This window comes from Falco biarmicus, chromosome Z (assembly GCF_023638135.1).
Source record: "Falco biarmicus isolate bFalBia1 chromosome Z, bFalBia1.pri, whole genome shotgun sequence".
In the NCBI taxonomy this organism is placed as follows: domain Eukaryota; kingdom Metazoa; phylum Chordata; class Aves; order Falconiformes; family Falconidae; genus Falco; species Falco biarmicus.
This window is the reverse complement of record NC_079311.1, coordinates 72,423,058-72,440,873: the sequence shown is the minus strand read 5'-3', so window position 1 is coordinate 72,440,873 and position 17,816 is coordinate 72,423,058. Positions and strand designations below refer to the sequence as shown.

Sequence of the window (17,816 nt, the reverse complement as noted above, 5' to 3'; positions counted from 1 at the left end):
GTTTTAAATGAAGTTAACCACTGCAATAAATACCTTAGTAACCACTTTATGCTTTAAGCTATATGTAACTACCTAATCACTGATGTGAATGAACTCAGCTTGTACTTACTCAAGGAACAATTAGTATCTCAGTACCTCTAGTCATTTCTACTGAAATATAACGAGTAAACCTTTATGTAAAGCTCGACAATATTAAAATATCTTAACCCTCAGCCTTTTGTCAAAAGAGTATTCCACTACTATAAAGATATGTGGATACTTGATCTGGCAAAACCTTGCATTTTAACAATAGTAAGTCAAAATATTAAAAGGAATTGCCCTCTTCTACCTGGAAAAGGATATTTGTAATAGATTAAAGTTATGATCAGCATGAAAAAAAAAGTGCAATTTCACTGCTTACAAGAAAATACCCTGAAAGGATTACAGCATTCCCAGGAAAATTTTGGCTTACCAGATCCACTGCTGTTCATTTGAGTTATTTTTACGTCATCTTCATCATCACTATCACAGTTTAATGGCTGAAAAGCTATTTCTGTCTCTGTGTCTACTTGATTAGCGCATGGATCTTGCTCAGCAAAGCTTCGCAATGCCACAAGACGGTGATGTATTGCTGCATACAGGTATCCAGTGTCTTTCGAGCTTGCCTGCAGAACATAAAATGCATACAGTCCAAACTAATCAAGAAAAATTTGTGTTTTTCACAGAGAAGCTGACTGAGAAATTTTCAAAAGTAATGAGCTGGTTTTTGTCCTTTTCTTTTTAAGAAACAATCCATTTTTAAGATTCATACTTAATCATTCATTTCAGAAAATAAATTTAAATACAAATAATATTAAGTTTTCTTAAGTGGCCTGAGTTTTATAATATAGTTGTTGATTATCTTCTTTATAGTTACAAGAAACATAAGCTTAAAAATTATTATTTCCCCTGAAGGACGGCTCAGTTTGTACTGAGTACTTGATATTCGAGACAATTCTGGAATATGATTCTGGAGGTATCTGAAACATTAATAGATGTATTTCATTTTGGTTTACAGAATAAGTAAGAATTTTTAAGCCTAACAAAAAAAAAAATGGTTGTGATTATAAATTTTAAAGATACCATAAATGCCACTGCTACTGTTGAACAGCAGATGAGCATCATCAAGAAGGGTATTGAGAACTAGGCAAGGCAGCATTTTGCCAGTACATAAAAACTTCAAGCAGCCATGTCCTAAGTACTGTGTTCCACTCTGGTCATCGCTTCTCAAGGATATAGTACAATTAAAGAAGGTAAAGAGAAGGGCACCAAAATTGATCAATGGTGTGGTGCAGCTCCTTATGAATAGTTGAGATTTTTCAGTCTGAAAAGGATGAGAAGGGGGATGTAACTAAGGTTTTCGAAAGTATAACTGATGGATAAACTGAATATGGTACAGCTGTTCATCAGACCACAAAATGAATGCACTAGGGTACGCTTAAAGCAGTAAAGGATCGGTGTGAAAGAAAGTGCTTCTTCACAGAGTGAGTAAAAACAACTAGAATTTGCTGTCTTGGAAGAGAGTGGAGACAGACTAAAAACAACAGGCCAAAAATACAGTAATAAAAGTTTTTTAAAAAAAGAATTACAAAAATACTTCCATAAAATAGACAGCAAAGGAAGTGAGTGGGGGTGCATGCTCTCACATCCCTAATACAACACTGGTGAACGCTGGGGGTCAATGAGGTGAACAGACGGTACCAAGTGGCCATGCTTGCCCGTGCTTCCCAAAGGCGCTGCCTTTGGGCACTGTCAGAAGTGCCAGTAGAGGATTTCTTAGGTTCTTACAGAATCATAGAACCATTGAGGTTGGAAAAGACTTTTAATATCATTGAGTCCAACCTTTAATCTAGCACTGGCAAGTCCTTATCAACTCTTAAGTCCACCAGAAGACACCTGACTGTAAAAGCAGCAATCATGTCCCAGCTGTATGAGGCTAACAAGCTGTTTATGTTTATTTCATACACATAAACCGCAGAGCTTGGTGTGGTTACACAAGACTTTATGAAGCAGATCATCTGCCGGAGGGTAACTGAATGCATACGGTCTTCTGTAGCCCAGTTCTCCACTTCTGCATCATGTGGACTAATTTCTATCTGTATCACCTGACAACAGGAAGAAATACGTTTTGTTGGATTGGAATGATGTGTGTCAGTGTGTACAGGCAGAAAAGCTCTGTGAATTGGGAAGCAGCAGCAGGTCAGCATTCTGTGCTACCCAGACTCACAGAGCAAACAATTCTCTCCCTACAGCCAGGCAAAGAAGAAGGAAATTCAGAGTTTTTAGGTGTCTCAACTGCAAATGCAACTCTCAGTGGACAAATCTGAGCTCTCAAGATAACACACCTTTTCAGGGAACGAAGGGTCATAGATACGAAAAAGGTAGCTGTTCAGTCTGATCATTTCTATTCGTAGCTTTCTACTCATTCATTCAAAAGCCAGAGTTCCTCTGTCACTTTAATCTAATATGGACTCTGGCTTCTGCCAAGAGCGGTGGACTCACCTCCAAGCATCCTCCAACTCTTCATTTCTACCCTCCCCATTGTGCCAGTACCACCATTAGGGTGATCACAGGGTGAATAAAATCAAGCTAAAAAACTAACCGAGCAAAACCAAACCCACCCAGACCAGTTCTCTGATCTGCCTCACTCATAGCTGTACAAATTCCAATGCCACCAAAAGCGAGGAGGAAGAAACAAGCATGAGGGAAGGGGGCAGGGTCACCCCTCTGCCCAGACCTGGGTGAGTACTACAGGATCAACCGAAGTTGTCTTGTGAGCTGCCTGCTTTGTAGTCAGCATCATGTGAGACTTCTCCCTCACTCATGAAGAGCCCTTTGGATAACATCCCTGAACCAAATGTATCAATCATTCATTCATCTGACATGGGAAAAACAAATTTAAATGGCAGTTAAAAATGTTTGTTGGTGCCTTGGAGGAGTCGCCTCTACTGACTTCTAGACCAGCCTGGATTACATGCCGAGGCTCAGGTCATGCCTGCTGGGTATCTCACGCATTGACCACGCTCAAGAGTCTCGGTGCTAGTTTGGCTGGATACCAACCACCTCAGTGACAACTGTAAATGCAGCCTCCTGCAACCCTTGCCACACACATACAGCTGTCATATGTCTTGGTCTCCTAAAACATGTCTATTTTTTTACTGTCCAGAAGTGCCAGAACAGAATGTTTACATCAATATACATGAGAAGAACTGTGCGGCACATTTGGAAATCTAGAACTTTTCTAATTCTCACATGCAGACCAGCTGTGCAGCACAGCCATAACTAAGTCAGTCACAGTTTGGAAGTGATAAACTTGCAGTGCTTGCATATATGGTGCATGATGCTTTGCTTGTGTATGGCATGCGACATCTTTTGGAAGTGGTGATTTATTTTTCTTGCCCAGGCGTCTGAACCCTTCCCAGAAAGGTCTACTGGGGAAACTGCAGACATCCTCAAACTCACGTGGATGCTGTCACTCCCCAGTCTGAGACATATGTGCTGTTTATTTGCAAATAAATCCATTACATTTCCATCCTCAACTGAGCAGCTTTTGCTAGAGAAAACCAGGATTCCCAAGTCTTACGTAAGGTGACATCAAAAAATCTGTGTCCTCCTCAGGTGAGAGATGGAGGTCCTACTCTGGATGGATTATTTCAAACAACGTGTCAAGAACCAAGGCAAAAAAGCTGCTGCCTTGTACCAAAGTAACTTCAAAAATATGTAACTACCTGTGTAGAAATTCTTAGTGTTGCTTCTGTAAGAAAGGGTAATTGCTGCATATGACTGGAATTATACCCATTCCATCAGTGGTACATGAATCAGAGTCTGGAAATGTCTGTCCAAAGGCCATATCCCATCTTCCACCTTTTTTAAAAAAAAATTACTAAGGAACAGCACTTCTAACTCATTTCATAATAAAAGCCATGTAACAGCTAAGCTAAGCATAGACTGACAGAGCATAAAAGGCCATTTGCTAACACCAAAGCCTCAGCAAGTCTTCAGAATCCTAGATGAAATGCATGGGGTTTTTCTCTCTTGCTTACCTGAATCAGAAATACTTGAACAGAGTGGTCCTCTTGGTCTGTTGCAGTGAAGCACAGGTTCTTTCTGTTTGCTCTTTTTATAAGCATTTGTTCCCAGAGTCGGGTGTTGAGAATCAGTCTCAAGCTGCCTTGATTTCGCATAACTGAAATAAGAAGGTTTATATGAAAAGTTGTTGGAACCATCTTCATTTTTACTGCAACAGTTTTCTCAACTACTTACATACAGCTAATATTTTTATGAATTACTCTTTTAAATTTGGTCTAAAACCTGACATGGTGAGATATTTATTTTTTTTTAAGTATTCAAATATATTCATTTCTTTCAATACACCTGGCATACAAAGCAAATAATCTCCTGAAATTGTGTAATGCAGCACAAAAGTTGACAGCCCAGTAAAAACAACATTCCAGAAGTGGCTTGAAACACTGCTCCCAGTAAAGCAGAATCAACAAAGAGCAAGCTGTCAGACTGGTGATTGAGCTAAAGATACACTGCAGTAGAAATACACAGAACCTAACAACATATCCAAGCGTGAGCGTACAAACTGAGTGAAAAATGCCCAGTGCCTCGGTCTGTAGTAGAGCTAACTTTATCAGGCAATGTTTAAAACATTTTCAGCAACTTGACTGAAACAAAACAAGCTACTCGGTTTAAAATGTACTGAAATAAACTTATTCTGGCCAGCAATTGTGCAAGTCATTTAGTGTTTTGTGTATGTGTTACTTTGTTATTTAATTCTTACTTAGCCTTGACTGCAACATTCCATCTTTATTGCTAGAAGTGTCATTAAGCCTCAGGGATCCTATGCCTCTTTCAATCCAGGTTAACGAAAGCTTATTAAATACAAACAGCTTACAGTTGATCTGAAAGAGAAATACATGATGGAAATTGCCAGCCAATATTAATTTTATTGGTTCTAAAACTTTATGGTTTTAAAATTTGGATAATGGCTTTTAATACATCCGTATGCATGTATATAAAGATAGATACTTAGATATATCACCATTATTACTTAAAATGAAATGGCTCCCAGATCTGTTCTAAATTTTCTGCTGGTCATAGAAAACATTCAGCATAATCCCCGTTTACTTTTCCAATTATTTCATCTTCATTAACTCTCCATCTGTGATACCCACTAACACAGCTGAATTTGTTGCAAGTGTTCTACAGTCTTATGCCTTCACGCTTCAGAAACCTTGTACAAGCCAGGATACCACTACTAGGCGAGTACTACTCCAAAGAGAGTAAAAATTCCATGTTCTGACAAGACAGAAGATTTAATCAAGGATAAAATAATGTAACTTTCAATGTTAAGATTTTTTAAATCATATACAGCACTGCTATAATAACATTTTGAAGATGAAGAATGGCAAGATACATCCTGCCAGGCCAGAAAGATAATTGATATCTTACATGAACGATAAAACTAATTATTTGACAACACATCGCTTTTTTTCCCCAAAAAAATTTTGTCTTTAAAAAGTCTTTACTCAAATCACTTCCAATTTTGAAGTTTAGTTACTGCTGGTATACTGTGTAGATGCCTATAAAATACAACTGTAGAATGACATTCTGAAGCACTTACTGGAAGGGACTACAAAATGAACAAATACAATATAAAAAAGAAAATACCACCCTACAGAAAATGGGTTACCAGAGGCATATCTTAAAAAAGCAAAAATGTAAAATATAAACTGAAGTTATTTTCAGATTGCTGCAATCTGTAATACAACTAGATGTTCTTTTCAACAGCAAAACTGCTCATCATCAAGGCTTTATGGAATACACACCTGTAATACATTGTGTTCTGCTTCTTCTCCAGTTACAACTTCAACTTTATCTAACAGCATTTTCTCCACTGGCTTGGAAATGCAAGCAGCTGCTGATTCAGTTAGTGTTGCATTTCCCAACAAAGCTGTTCCTGTAGGGAAAACAAACAAACAAACCATAAAGGAAATCCTTTCTGTACAGGGAATATTTTCAGGACAACAAAACTAGCACATAGGAAGGCCTGTGACTTTAGACCTGTGATGTCTGATATTATTACTACATATATTGCAAAATGTCTCACCTGTTTAGGATCATTTTGAATTGAACAGGGCTCTCTGCAGTTGCAGAGCTTTGCCCCAACGGACAACTTGCAGAAACAAGCCCTAAATAATTAAAGTTGATTTTTCAAATGAAACTGGGCTGTCATACTGCTCTGCAGATTAATAAATAATGGACACACGTCCCGATATTCAGAACAGTAATACATATACAAAGAATATTGAACAGGAACGTGAAAGGACAAGACTTGAAAGAAAACCACTGTTACAAAAGTTTGTATAGTTGCATCATCTGCATGGGTTTTCCATGGGTTTTAATATTTTTTTTACTTGTAAGAGTGTTCACACAAAGTAAGAGGATCCAACACATCCATTAGTACAGACTGGTGCACAATTTGGCAAGATGGCTCAGGATAGGAGCCTACTTGGTATCCCCTCACAGCCTCGATTTACATGGCTTGCCGACTAGAAAAGCTCACACCAAACAACCCCTGAAATCTGTCTGTATAGAAGTTTCAGTCCCACAGTTAGGATACAAATATGGCAAAGTAATTTGTATGAGCAGTCACAAAATGCAAGCAGCAGACAGCTTAAAACTGTAGTTCAAAAATGCATTCCAAAAGGCATTCACAAAGTTCACTGCATTTTTTTTCCAAATAGTAAACAATAATAATTTGTAAAACTCATATTTTTTCCTGAGTAACTCAGATTATTCGTTCTGAAGTTAGTTCAGTTCAAATGTCATAAACCAAACTGTAGCTGCTTTCTGAACACAGATTTTGGCACATACTGCAAGCGTACTAGTGACTGGATAGCTTGAGAATAGATGAAAATTATTGACCACCACTGATTTGACATCCTCTAAAATACAGTGAAACATAACAATAAAGCTAACTGCACTCGTCTGCTGAGTATGCTTACTTGTTTGTGGACTGACAGGAAAAGATTCTATGTACATGGGTGTTATTTCTCCTTTGTATGAATCAGCTTCATTACACGGCTTGGGATGCTTCTCAGGACTCTAGAAAAAAAACCAGGGGAAATAAAAATTCCTATTTAAATAAAAGGGCTATGTTACTCGTATCAAACAGAACATTGAATCATTTAATGCATGCTAGGCTCAAGCTTAGCAATTGTAGTATCTTGCAGTAAAAACTGGCCCAGATGATACAATTTCAGTCTCTAGTGGAAGTGATTTTATTATCATAAAATCAGTATATCATTCTTCCACCAAAAAAAATGGCTTCTTTCTTTGGATCCTGCCCTAGGATTTAAATCCACTGAAGGACTTAGCTGTTTAATTACCAGCTAATTTCCAGCTGAAGCACTTAAGCCCCAGAAGAATAGCTTAAAACTCCCAAACACCACAAACTTAACCCCAGAGGAATTAAAAATTTACATGACATTCAGTTTTTGGAGATGAAGTTTCTCAGGCATGTAGAAATAAATGCTTCTGGCTCCTGACAATGCTTAGTCACTCAGCTCCTACCTTGCAACTAAATCCCAGTCAGAAGTCAGAACCCAGACCTATGGTTGCCAAGCTTTTTGGCTGGCAAATACACTTACTGTTTCCATTCTATTTCTACTGAAAACTGAATTTCAATTCCACTTTAAATGGTGCAGTCCTCAGCCTGGGAACCACCTTTTTGTGTGAGTTTCCTTCAGGACTTGATCCACTAAGGTCTGACAGCTTGCAGTCAAAAAATGAGCAAAAGAGAAATGCATACTGGACAGGGAAGATAGGGATGCCCACCCCTCCAACAGCAAATATTTAGGTATTTTGTCCCCAACAGTCATTAGAATCGTACTTACTCACATCTTTAAAAGCACAGGAGGAGATAAAAAGAATCAATATCTGAAAAATACTGTACTTATCATTATCCTTGACAAAAAGTCTGCCAGCTTTTATGGATCTTACCAAAACTCTCTCAACCATGTTTTCTCCAAACACAAAATCAGAATTGCTGCTGTTTTGTATGCCTCTGTCCTCAAACAACTGAATTCTGTGGGAACAAAATAGCATAACAGTATGATTTAGGACTATTTAGAATTTTGTAGAGAAATAAATAAGTTCATGCATTTACTTTACCACTTACCTTACCTTAAAGACAAACAAAAAATGACCACTCAAGTAACCAGACAAATTCTTCAAAAGAATCTGAGAATATTCTCAACATTTCACAAAAGGAACAGAGAGTATCACACTGTGTATCATGAAGATTATTGAGGATGTTCCTTAGAAGCAAAGAACAAGAAGCAAAACAACCTCCTCCTCCTCCTCCTCAAGGAATTGTCTTACTCTAGAAACTGTAATGAGTTACGTTTGTTTCCGTTTCCTTTTGCTCCACCAAAAGACAATCAACAGTTAACACTTATCCCTTCACGTTGGTGCAGTTCTGGTACCCCTCAGGATAACGTACTCCCCAGTGCCTCACAGGCACTCCTTGGCCATCCACCTAACATCTGGGAAAGGCAGAGGGGCAGTGTATTCTAAAGCACATGCCTTCAGTTGACATAAATACTGCAAATGTAAAGGTATGAAAGCAGATGGCATAGGATGAGGTATAACTAGAACAGGAAAGAAAGATATTGTTTCCATTTTTCAATGACCCTTTCCACAAATGTACTTAAAATGAGAAGTTAAGAAAACTAAATACTTGCAATCCTTTAGTGGTGACCAACTGTACTTTAGGCACATAGATTTGGCAGAAAATTTCATACAGTAGATAAATCACTTTACATTTAGGATCTGGAGCATGACTGGGTTTGGCAAAAGCTACATTAAAACAACACTTGTCCTTCTCTTCTGCCCCTTTTTCCTTCTTAGTGTCTCAGGTGTTACAGATAACTTTAAAAGAAAAATTTCCCACTACCACCCTGAGTCTAACTACTTTCAGTTAGCCTCTTCCTTCTCAGGAAGTTTTAAGAGAAGAAGGTGAATGCATTTATTTAAATAGCAATATAGTCACAACTTGTAAAAAGCATATTACTTGTGGATTACATTCAGGAATATTCCTATATAAGTTGAGTTGTTATTTGACCTGCTAATTACAGAGCCACTTTAAATTAACAGGATCCATTTTTTATCAGAGTCACTAGAAAAGTTCTTGTAAACTTCTTTGTGTGGAAGTTGTTCCTGCTGTTGGGGTTTTTGAGGGTTTTTTTGGTTTTGTTTTTTTTTTTTTTTAACAAAAGGCTTATAGGTTGTTCATGCTTTCTGTCGAGCTTAGTCACTGGATCTTTTGCTGAGAAAGGCAAAACCATCCAAGTTCTTGTCTCTTTCTGTTCCAGAAGGATGATTTGGCAGGAAGATGATCTGATGTTCTGTCACAAACTGCATGCTTCAGCACCACTTACCTGCTCTTGCAGATCATTTACCACCTGTGAGAGGGCTTAATGGCACACAAGTTATGCAGAAGACATTCCTGTTATTAAGCTGGGGTTTTTGCCAGAACCTGATGATCACCTCTCAAACTTAGGTTTCTGTGTTCACAACTACAGTGTGCCTGAAACCTCTTTACATAGGATGAAGGAATTCCCAAGTACAACCTATCTGGCATTTTACACTTCAGGAAAAAAGTATTTCTTAATATTCTTATCCTTGATGTGTTGCTAAGACTAAAAGCAAATAAAGAGAAATCAGAAAAACTCTTCTCAGCCTTGAAGCCTTCCATAGATGTTCTGGGCTATGAGCAGGTATCCTGGTTCCAGCTGGGATATGGTTCATTTCCTTCTTGGTAGCTGGTGCAGTGCTGTGGCTTGGATTTGGTGTGGGAATAGTGTTGATAATATGCTTTCAGATGCTGGTGGGTGATGTTTATACTAAGTGAAGGACTTTTCAGTTTCTCAGGCCCTGCCAGCGAGAAGACTAGAGGGGCACAAGAAATTGGGAGGGGGCACGGCCAGGACAGGTGACCCAAACCAGCCGAAGGGATATTCCATGCCATAGGATGTCATTCTGAGTATAGAAACCGGGTGAAGTTGGCCAGGGCTTGCTCAGGGACTGGCTGGGAATCGGTCAGTGCGTGGTGAGCAACTGTTTTGTGCATCACTTGTTTTCTTTTCTCCCTTCCCTTTGGATTTTGTTTCTCTCCCCGTCTCCCTTCTTTTCATTATATTTTTTGTAATAATAATCATAGTAATTATTGGTTTTATTTTATTTTATTTCAATTATTAAATTGTTCTTATCTCAACCCTCAAGATTTACCTTCCTTCCTGATTCTCCTCCCCATCCCTCTGGATGGTGGGGAAGTGAGCAAGCAGCTGTATCGTACTTAGTTACCAACTGGGGTTAAACCATAACAGGGAACCTGACTAATGAGTTTCTTATCCTTAAGAAAACTCCCCACTAAAATTCACTAACTTGTGATCAATTGCCATCCTGAAATTTCATTTGCTACTTCTAGGTCGCTCTAGTAGCAACTTAGTAAGGATAGCACTCCAGAAGAGCTAAAACCCAGAAACTAGAGGCTGGTCTTAAAGAAACACTGTGGGAAATTAATTTTGATTATTTTCCAAAATGTAAGGAAAAAGTAATCAGTGCAGGATCTTCCTTCTTCCACACATTTAACTGGAAGTGCCAGCCTTAAAGTCTTACTAAAACCTCAACATCCTTATGTTGCTGCAGGGCAAGAACAAAGTGTGTCAGGGATTACACTGCTGTGGAGATGCAAAACAGAGGTGTTGAATTCAGGGAATGACCACTAACAAGGAAGCAAGGGAGAGGAGAAATGTGGATAAGATACTGCGAAGAAGAGACTACGGAAAGGGAGTAGATCCAGGTACTGTCCTTCTCAGAGTGTCCAGAAGGGTCTGAGAGGCTGCCATTTCCAGTGCTGGCCTTGAACCCTTGCAGTTTTTCCATGCAAATGGAAATTGTGCAAAGCTGAATAGATGACCAGAAGCCTGTGTTTTCCCAGCACTGTATTTCTATCCCTTACCACACAATCTCCTTCCCAAGCTTTTAATCAGAATCATGAAACTGCAGATTTCTCCTCTTCAGTTCATTACTACAGCCAGTTCAGGAAATGGAACTGTTGGTTATTTCCTGGGATATGGACAGCTGCAGCTAACAGAGGGCTAACAAATTATTTTCGTTCATCTCACTACAGAACTACATCACATACAGAAGAAGAGGTAGGAAAGCAAGACAAACGTTTGCAGGCAGCAGCCATCCCTGCTGTTGAATGTCTCTGCATTTGATTTTGTAAATTAAATGCCAATAGTTAGACTTTGATTGATAATTAAAACTAAACCTAAAAAATTATTTTCTTAGCAATGAGCAGATCTGGCTGCAATGTTCACTACTGCTTAGCGTATCTATGGAGTTTAATAAAGTTGCTTTTTTGAATACTTATTGTTAAGTTATCTGAGAAAACGGCTATGCCAAAAAGATTTTACTGAAGTATTTAAAGCATCAGTGATTTAACAGAGATTGGAAGAATGGCACTTACACCCCCCTGCAATCTCAGAAGAGCAGTAAGCACCTAGTTGTATTTAAATTAGTTTTCAACTTGCCAAATAAACCAACATTTACCACAATGGCAATATACAGAATTACTGAGACAAAAATACTCCAAGCACATTAGCAATTCCTCTTTTAAAAAGAAAAGAAATACCATAAGCACTTTTAAGTCTTGTAACTTGTCAGTACTGGAACACTGCACTGCATTTCTCAGTCCATCTACTTCACAAGAGAAAGCCACTCACCTGTCTTTTCCTAGACATTGTACAGGTAAGATAAGGTAGATAGACTTGGAGTATCGACACCGACTGATTCTGAAGTCAGTACTATCTTCCTTTAGCTTTTCCAATATATGTATTACAATCATTCTGAATCTGCTAAAAATCCAGCATGTTGTGTGGCTCTATGCTGTCCTCACAGGGCATCATCACAGCATTAATTGTGAAAGAAAAGGATAGGCTGGCTCTTCCAAAAATGAAGCATGTGCCCTCTAATGACACTCATCGCGTCGATAAGGATTAAGAATCTAAGTTGCCTGTGCATCTAAAAATTCCTTACCTCCTCAGAACCCCCTCATCTGTGCATCTCAAATGTTGTGTGCAGGAACCTTTATCTGTGGCCCATCCAGCCATGAAGACTACGGGAACAGGCTCCTTTGCTGCTAACACGTTCTCTGCCCGTTTTAGGTAGGAGCAGGAAAGGAGGCAACATCACAAATGTGCTATCTGTGGCCCTAGCAATTTTAAAATGTCATTCTCTCATCATAGCTGATCTCAGGTGTATTCCTGATGCTCACAGCTTCCAGGTAAATAACCCTCATCAACCATCAGCAAGCAGTATTAATACCCACAAGATAACCTGCTGACACTAAGCTGGCTAACCACAGACATAACATTCTCAGGAGCCAATCTTCACAGAGAGGCAATAGCCCATTTTTGCACCAGTATGAGTTCTTTCAGTCATATACAGAGGCAAGGGCATAGGGCAATGTCCTAGTCCAAGGAAGTCAGCTTTCTCAGGCAAAAATTCTGAAGTCCATGCTGGTCAACCCATGCCTGCACAAAGATGCCACCCGATCACAATCATCAGCCACTAGCTGTTCATGCCAGGAATTCTGGCATGTGCACGGAAGTAAAGCACTGGTTGCAAGTACTCGCCTTGTCTTCCAAATCAGTCCTGTATGGTTTTCTTTATTTCTCCTGTGTCCAATATGCTGACATATTTTGATAATTCCTGAGTTTTTCTGCATCTATTTATAAGACACAGCAGCTATGCGATCAGAAGAGAGTTCTCCAAAGGAACACAAAGATGATTTTAAACATTCAAAACCAGGACATATTTTGAACTAACATACTTGAACTGCCAAAGCTTATGAATATAAGCTTCATTTTATATATATATATAAATATATATATTATATACATATTTATATATATATATATATATATACATGATGGCTAACCAAAATAGCTTCTGGTTTGGGAGTTGCTACTGAGAAGCAAACTGTCCCACAGAGATTAATTCCCAGCAGGAGTCCATGTCAGCACTCACAAATCCTGGCACCACACACAAATGCCAGTAAGCACTGTGTGGGTATAGATAGCACAGGCTTAGTACCATGTTAGACATGTAGGACAAAAGGGCATGCCTTAGGCCAAGTGACAAAATATAGACAAAAATTAAATAAAAACTTACCGTGTTGTTTTAGAACTAGAAAGAGTCATGGTAGTAGATGGCCTCACTATTTTGGAACTTACTGAATTCTCAGCTGAGGAATAAGAGCTGTCTTCAGATAGCTAGGAATAATAAAACCAGATTAATTTATTAGACCAAGCTTACTTTCAGCTATAAACAGACCTGCTAGAAGTCCAGAGTCACTGACGTATATTTAAATGTGGTAGTTGGCAGAGCTTCCTCCAGCTGTGTACAAAGCCAGCGCCCATAATCAAAATGGTAAAATGTTACTCTCTAAATAAACAAAATGCAAAAGATCTCCCAAGCTGATTTGCCGACAGAACCCTGATAGCTCAAAGTCGAGACAGCCTGCAGAGAAGACATATTTTTTCAAACACAGTCAGCATGGGTTTAACAGTTCAGATCATGTCAGTGATCTCATTGATTCCACTGAAACTGATCTGGGAACTTTCTTGAAAATCATGCAGTGGAATAAATTAACTGCTTTAAAACAGCACTGTTGAGTTGTTGTTTTTTAATTTGAGCTCCAAAAATATATTAGCCAGTAAAATTACTTTTCTTTTTACCTGAACACGTGCTTCTTTCTTAGTCACTAGAGATACTACAGGATTTTCAGGATAGGTCAAGGCTTGTGGGGGTTGTAAAATGGCAGGCTTAATGACATTCTGCAACTGACTTTGTGACAAGGATCCTGGCAAAATACAAAGACAAAATATTTAAACAGATACTTTTTCTTCACATCCAATTCATACCTATGCGTCTTCCCCTTCAACGGAAAGCTTCAAAGCATATTTAAGTAGCATTTATTGTTGTTTACTTGCTACATATTCTGAAAAAACTGTAATCTGTTCTAAAATACACAACTCTGCAGTGACACCAACCCTGTTATGCTATCAGAATAGAATATAATAATGCATTATATACATAAATATACTTATTTATATTTATAAAATGTATTTGTATTTATTTACTGCTTTATGTTAGATCTGTCTTCTGGTATTTCAAATTTAATCCTGCATCTGCAGATGCCAAGAGAGTTCTTTGAGTTCTGCAGAAGCAGAGTTATTCAGTTAGAAATGTGGAATTTCACTATTCAAAGTTATATTCAGTCCATTCCGGAAATAAGTAGTCAAGAGTAGAGGCTCAGAACAGAGCTCACAGGATATCTACACTGTCAAAAAAATAACTTATGAACCTCATAAAGATACCTAGCCTACCACTCAGCACAGAGAAGAGTTGTCATTTTTATGTCTTCTGTATCTGTTAAGAACCTCTTTGTGGAAGTACAGTGAATAAATATTGCAATGACAGTTACCTTCTTTCGTACTTTTGAGCAAGTCAGGGTTTCTTTCAAGAAGAGCTGAGGTCATGAATATGTTATTCTTCTTCACTAAAGAACACAAAATTTAAAGTAATAAGTAATAACAAACTAATTATTAATTCATGTTTCTATAACCTCTCCCTATTTTGGTAGTACCTAAGCAATATTCCAACCTATCCATCTAAACAAGGCCTCCGAGACAACTGTTACTGTCTCCATTTTACAGGTGGGTAGACTATGGCACAGAAAGCGCCATGGGTTTTCTGGCTATGTTAGAGGCAGAAGTCTTTTGGATATTAATGGATGTTTTAAACTCATATAATCCTTCTTCAGCTTTGAAAACCAGGTGCTGCTGGTTTGCCAAAGCCATTGAATTGGCAGTGCTATCTGGTCCAGCCTTATCAATTTTTAAGATAAGTAAATTATACCCAAGAACATGGGAATAAACATACCCTGCCCTGTTCTACTAAAAAGGCTCTAATAACTTAGTATAATGATGGCAGTGCACTACTAACACTTTCACTGTTCTAAAAAAATAGACCAAACATCAGCCAGAAAGTGATGGCAACCATGCACCACCTCCTGTAAAATGACACAACTGATAACTCTACATGCAGTCACTACTTTTTCATTGCAGAAAGAGTGTAGCCTGTTGCTATAACAATGTTGTGTTCTCTTAAGATTGCTCAGAAATCCTTTATGCCAATGTCTGTCACAGGCCTGTCTCTGGTAAGAGAGACAGACTAGGATTCAAGACCTCTGTATCATTCCCATTAGTGGTAAGTAAGAGAATACTCCCAGGGTTACTGGTTAGGTGGAAGACAGGCTCCTAGGATAGAAAACTATATTCCTATAGGAACCATCGCCATTAAATTGCAAGTAAACTAATTCATGTAATTATTTAACTCCATTCTGTTTTTTCAAGTATAATTTGTACCACAGAGTGTAAATGCCTATTTGCAAATTATTCAGATTCCTCCCCAGCACTGCAGGGATTCCCTAACACCAAACGCAAAAAACATTTCTTCTGTTGAACTGCCAGTCTTCCTCCTAAAACATTCCTTTCTCCTGTTCAAATATCAGTCTAGTCCAATGTACTCCAGCTCTGTCCTGCAGGAAAAGCATTTCCGTACGTTTTTATTTCAGCTAATACCTGCTTTTCTACATAAATATTAATTGGTTTTGTTGGGTTTTTTTAATTACCTGGCTGGGAGGGGGGGAAGGTAGGAAGGATGGTAAAGTAAGATGATCTCCCCCTTTTCTGAGCCAGAACTGTATCTGAAAGGATAAGAGACTGAAATTATCATTTCTTTGGAGAAAGAGAGAAGATTAATTTTAAGCTTAGCCAACTTGATGTCATGCCTTCATTAGTAGTAGAATAAATTACTGTCTGATAACTACCAGCTTTCTGAAGTAGACTGCTAGGTTATATCTATGCTGCTGAATCGGACAGGTCTCTGAAGCCAAGTGGCACAGCCTGGCTCAGGCACAGAGTTTACGGCTAGTCCACCCTGTAATAGTTCTGCCTTGCAGACCACCAGCTGGAGAGGTTCAAAACAGAACCAGGGAGTGAGCTACCAGTTAAGCAGTGTGGACAATCGAGAGGTCAACCACTCAAGCTTCCTCCTGCACCCTACTTTTTTTTTGGTATAGGCATACCCTAAAATTTCTACCATATCTATGATTTTTTTGTGTATGAGCTCAGTATATTTTCCAAAGTAAACCAAACCACTTATTTTAAATGTTCTTAACTACATTTAGGTGCATCACAGGACTAGATAAACCAACATACAGTGTGCACATATTAATACCTAAATACAGAAGTAACCTTCTGGTCCCATCTGTATGTTAAATAAACACCGTAAAAACCAGATCAGTCCTTCTGCACAGTAGCTTCAGTGACTTGTGTGCATTTCCCATGGAAGAAATACACAGTTCTTAAAGGGCCTTCCAGGTCTGCTGTTGGCTGGATGGAAGGACGGGCCCTTCTGGAAATGCTTTACATTTTCAGGGGTTGCCCAGGGAACACTGATTTCTGCCACAAACCAGGGACTCTCACTCCTTTCCATCCCTCCTCCTCCTATGACTTTGTGAGCAATTCAAGGAAAAGATATGAAATTTATATAGATTTTTCACTACTGTATGTAATACTATCTAAGTATAGAAAATTAAAATATTTTTACTTAAGAACGGTTTTATTGGAAATTGCCATCAAGTTTATATAAATGTTTAAATTTTCATGACTTGCAGCACTTCCACAGTGCAGAAATATTTCTTAGACAGAAAAAATCTTTTTTTTTTACCAGACGAGAATACAGTACTACAGTAATTAAAACATAACAGGAGCTAAACATCATACCTGTGTTGGCCTGAGAGTCAGACTTCTGGAAAGTAAAAGATGATGATCTTGCACGTTTTCGGAAACAACTTATGAAATCTAGAGAGATGTAAATATAATGTTCTGCAGGGACAGACTGGCAAGAGTTTTCAGCACAGTGTTATGACACAAAATTAAAACCTGACCACAATAAATTCTAGGAGTGACTTACAGGAACAGCTATAAGGCAGTAGCTAAGAGCAAGAAGGCTTTGGAATCTCAGTCAAGACCTGGCATAAAGCCCCAGGGAGTCTTCTTTATTTCTACTAAGTCCAGGGAACCTAAATCTTATAGCACTTAAAGTCAGTTCATAGCCCGTAGGTTCAGAAGACATTAAGAATGATAAGTGTAGCCTAAACATATAGAAAAAGGCAGCTAAGAGCTCATACAGCTGACGAATATACTTGGCCACTTTTCAGGGCTTCTGGAGTTGGCTTTCTGGTAAACGTGAGAGTTAAAATGGAAGAATTCTTGAGGTAGGACTGGGACATATATATCAGGACATAGTAAGTGTGTACAACTGACATAGTCTTAGTCTACAAGGATTAACAAGGATTTAAGTAAGGATCCAAACATTATTTTCACAGGCAACAGTTAGACCTATGAATAACCCAATATATTGTTATACTGTTTCAATAAGGTGGTTATTACCATTTTCAGCTTTGCAAACTGGGTGTTCTGCAGGCCGCTGGAAAAAAAAATAAGCATGAAAAGGTCAAGGAGAATTGAACAGCCATTTGCTAGACCAGGACGCAAAGTAAATCAATGCAGCACATATGCATTAAAAGCATTCTTTTTTTCTAGTTTCTAGTCTGCCTTATTCTGTTTTGAGACCATTTATTGCAAGTC

The 17,816-nt window shown here is 38.4% G+C and overlaps 1 protein-coding gene across 6 annotated transcripts in view; it reads right to left on the bottom strand.

Annotated features, from left to right (window-relative positions):
* Window positions 1–17,816, bottom strand: part of RANBP3L (RAN binding protein 3 like) — a 45,541-nt gene that overhangs the window by 10,969 nt on the left and 16,756 nt on the right. For all 6 annotated transcript variants that reach the window (XR_008819535.1, XM_056325231.1, XM_056325230.1 and 3 more), the window contains exons 3-14: window positions 17,619–17,655; window positions 16,950–17,027; window positions 15,794–15,868; window positions 14,585–14,659; window positions 13,836–13,960; window positions 13,270–13,370; window positions 8,029–8,113; window positions 7,032–7,131; window positions 5,853–5,983; window positions 4,805–4,925; window positions 4,062–4,204; window positions 452–644 (exon numbers count right to left, since the gene is read on the bottom strand). Coding sequence is in view for 5 of the 6 variants with exons in the window: in XM_056325231.1 (XP_056181206.1) it covers window positions 452–644; window positions 4,062–4,204; window positions 4,805–4,925; window positions 5,853–5,983; window positions 7,032–7,131; window positions 8,029–8,113; window positions 13,270–13,370; window positions 13,836–13,960; window positions 14,585–14,659; window positions 15,794–15,868; window positions 16,950–17,027; window positions 17,619–17,655 (1,264 nt within the window). In the remaining variant the exon portion in view is untranslated. The remainder of the gene's footprint in view (window positions 1–451; window positions 645–4,061; window positions 4,205–4,804; window positions 4,926–5,852; window positions 5,984–7,031; window positions 7,132–8,028; window positions 8,114–13,269; window positions 13,371–13,835; window positions 13,961–14,584; window positions 14,660–15,793; window positions 15,869–16,949; window positions 17,028–17,618; window positions 17,656–17,816) is intronic.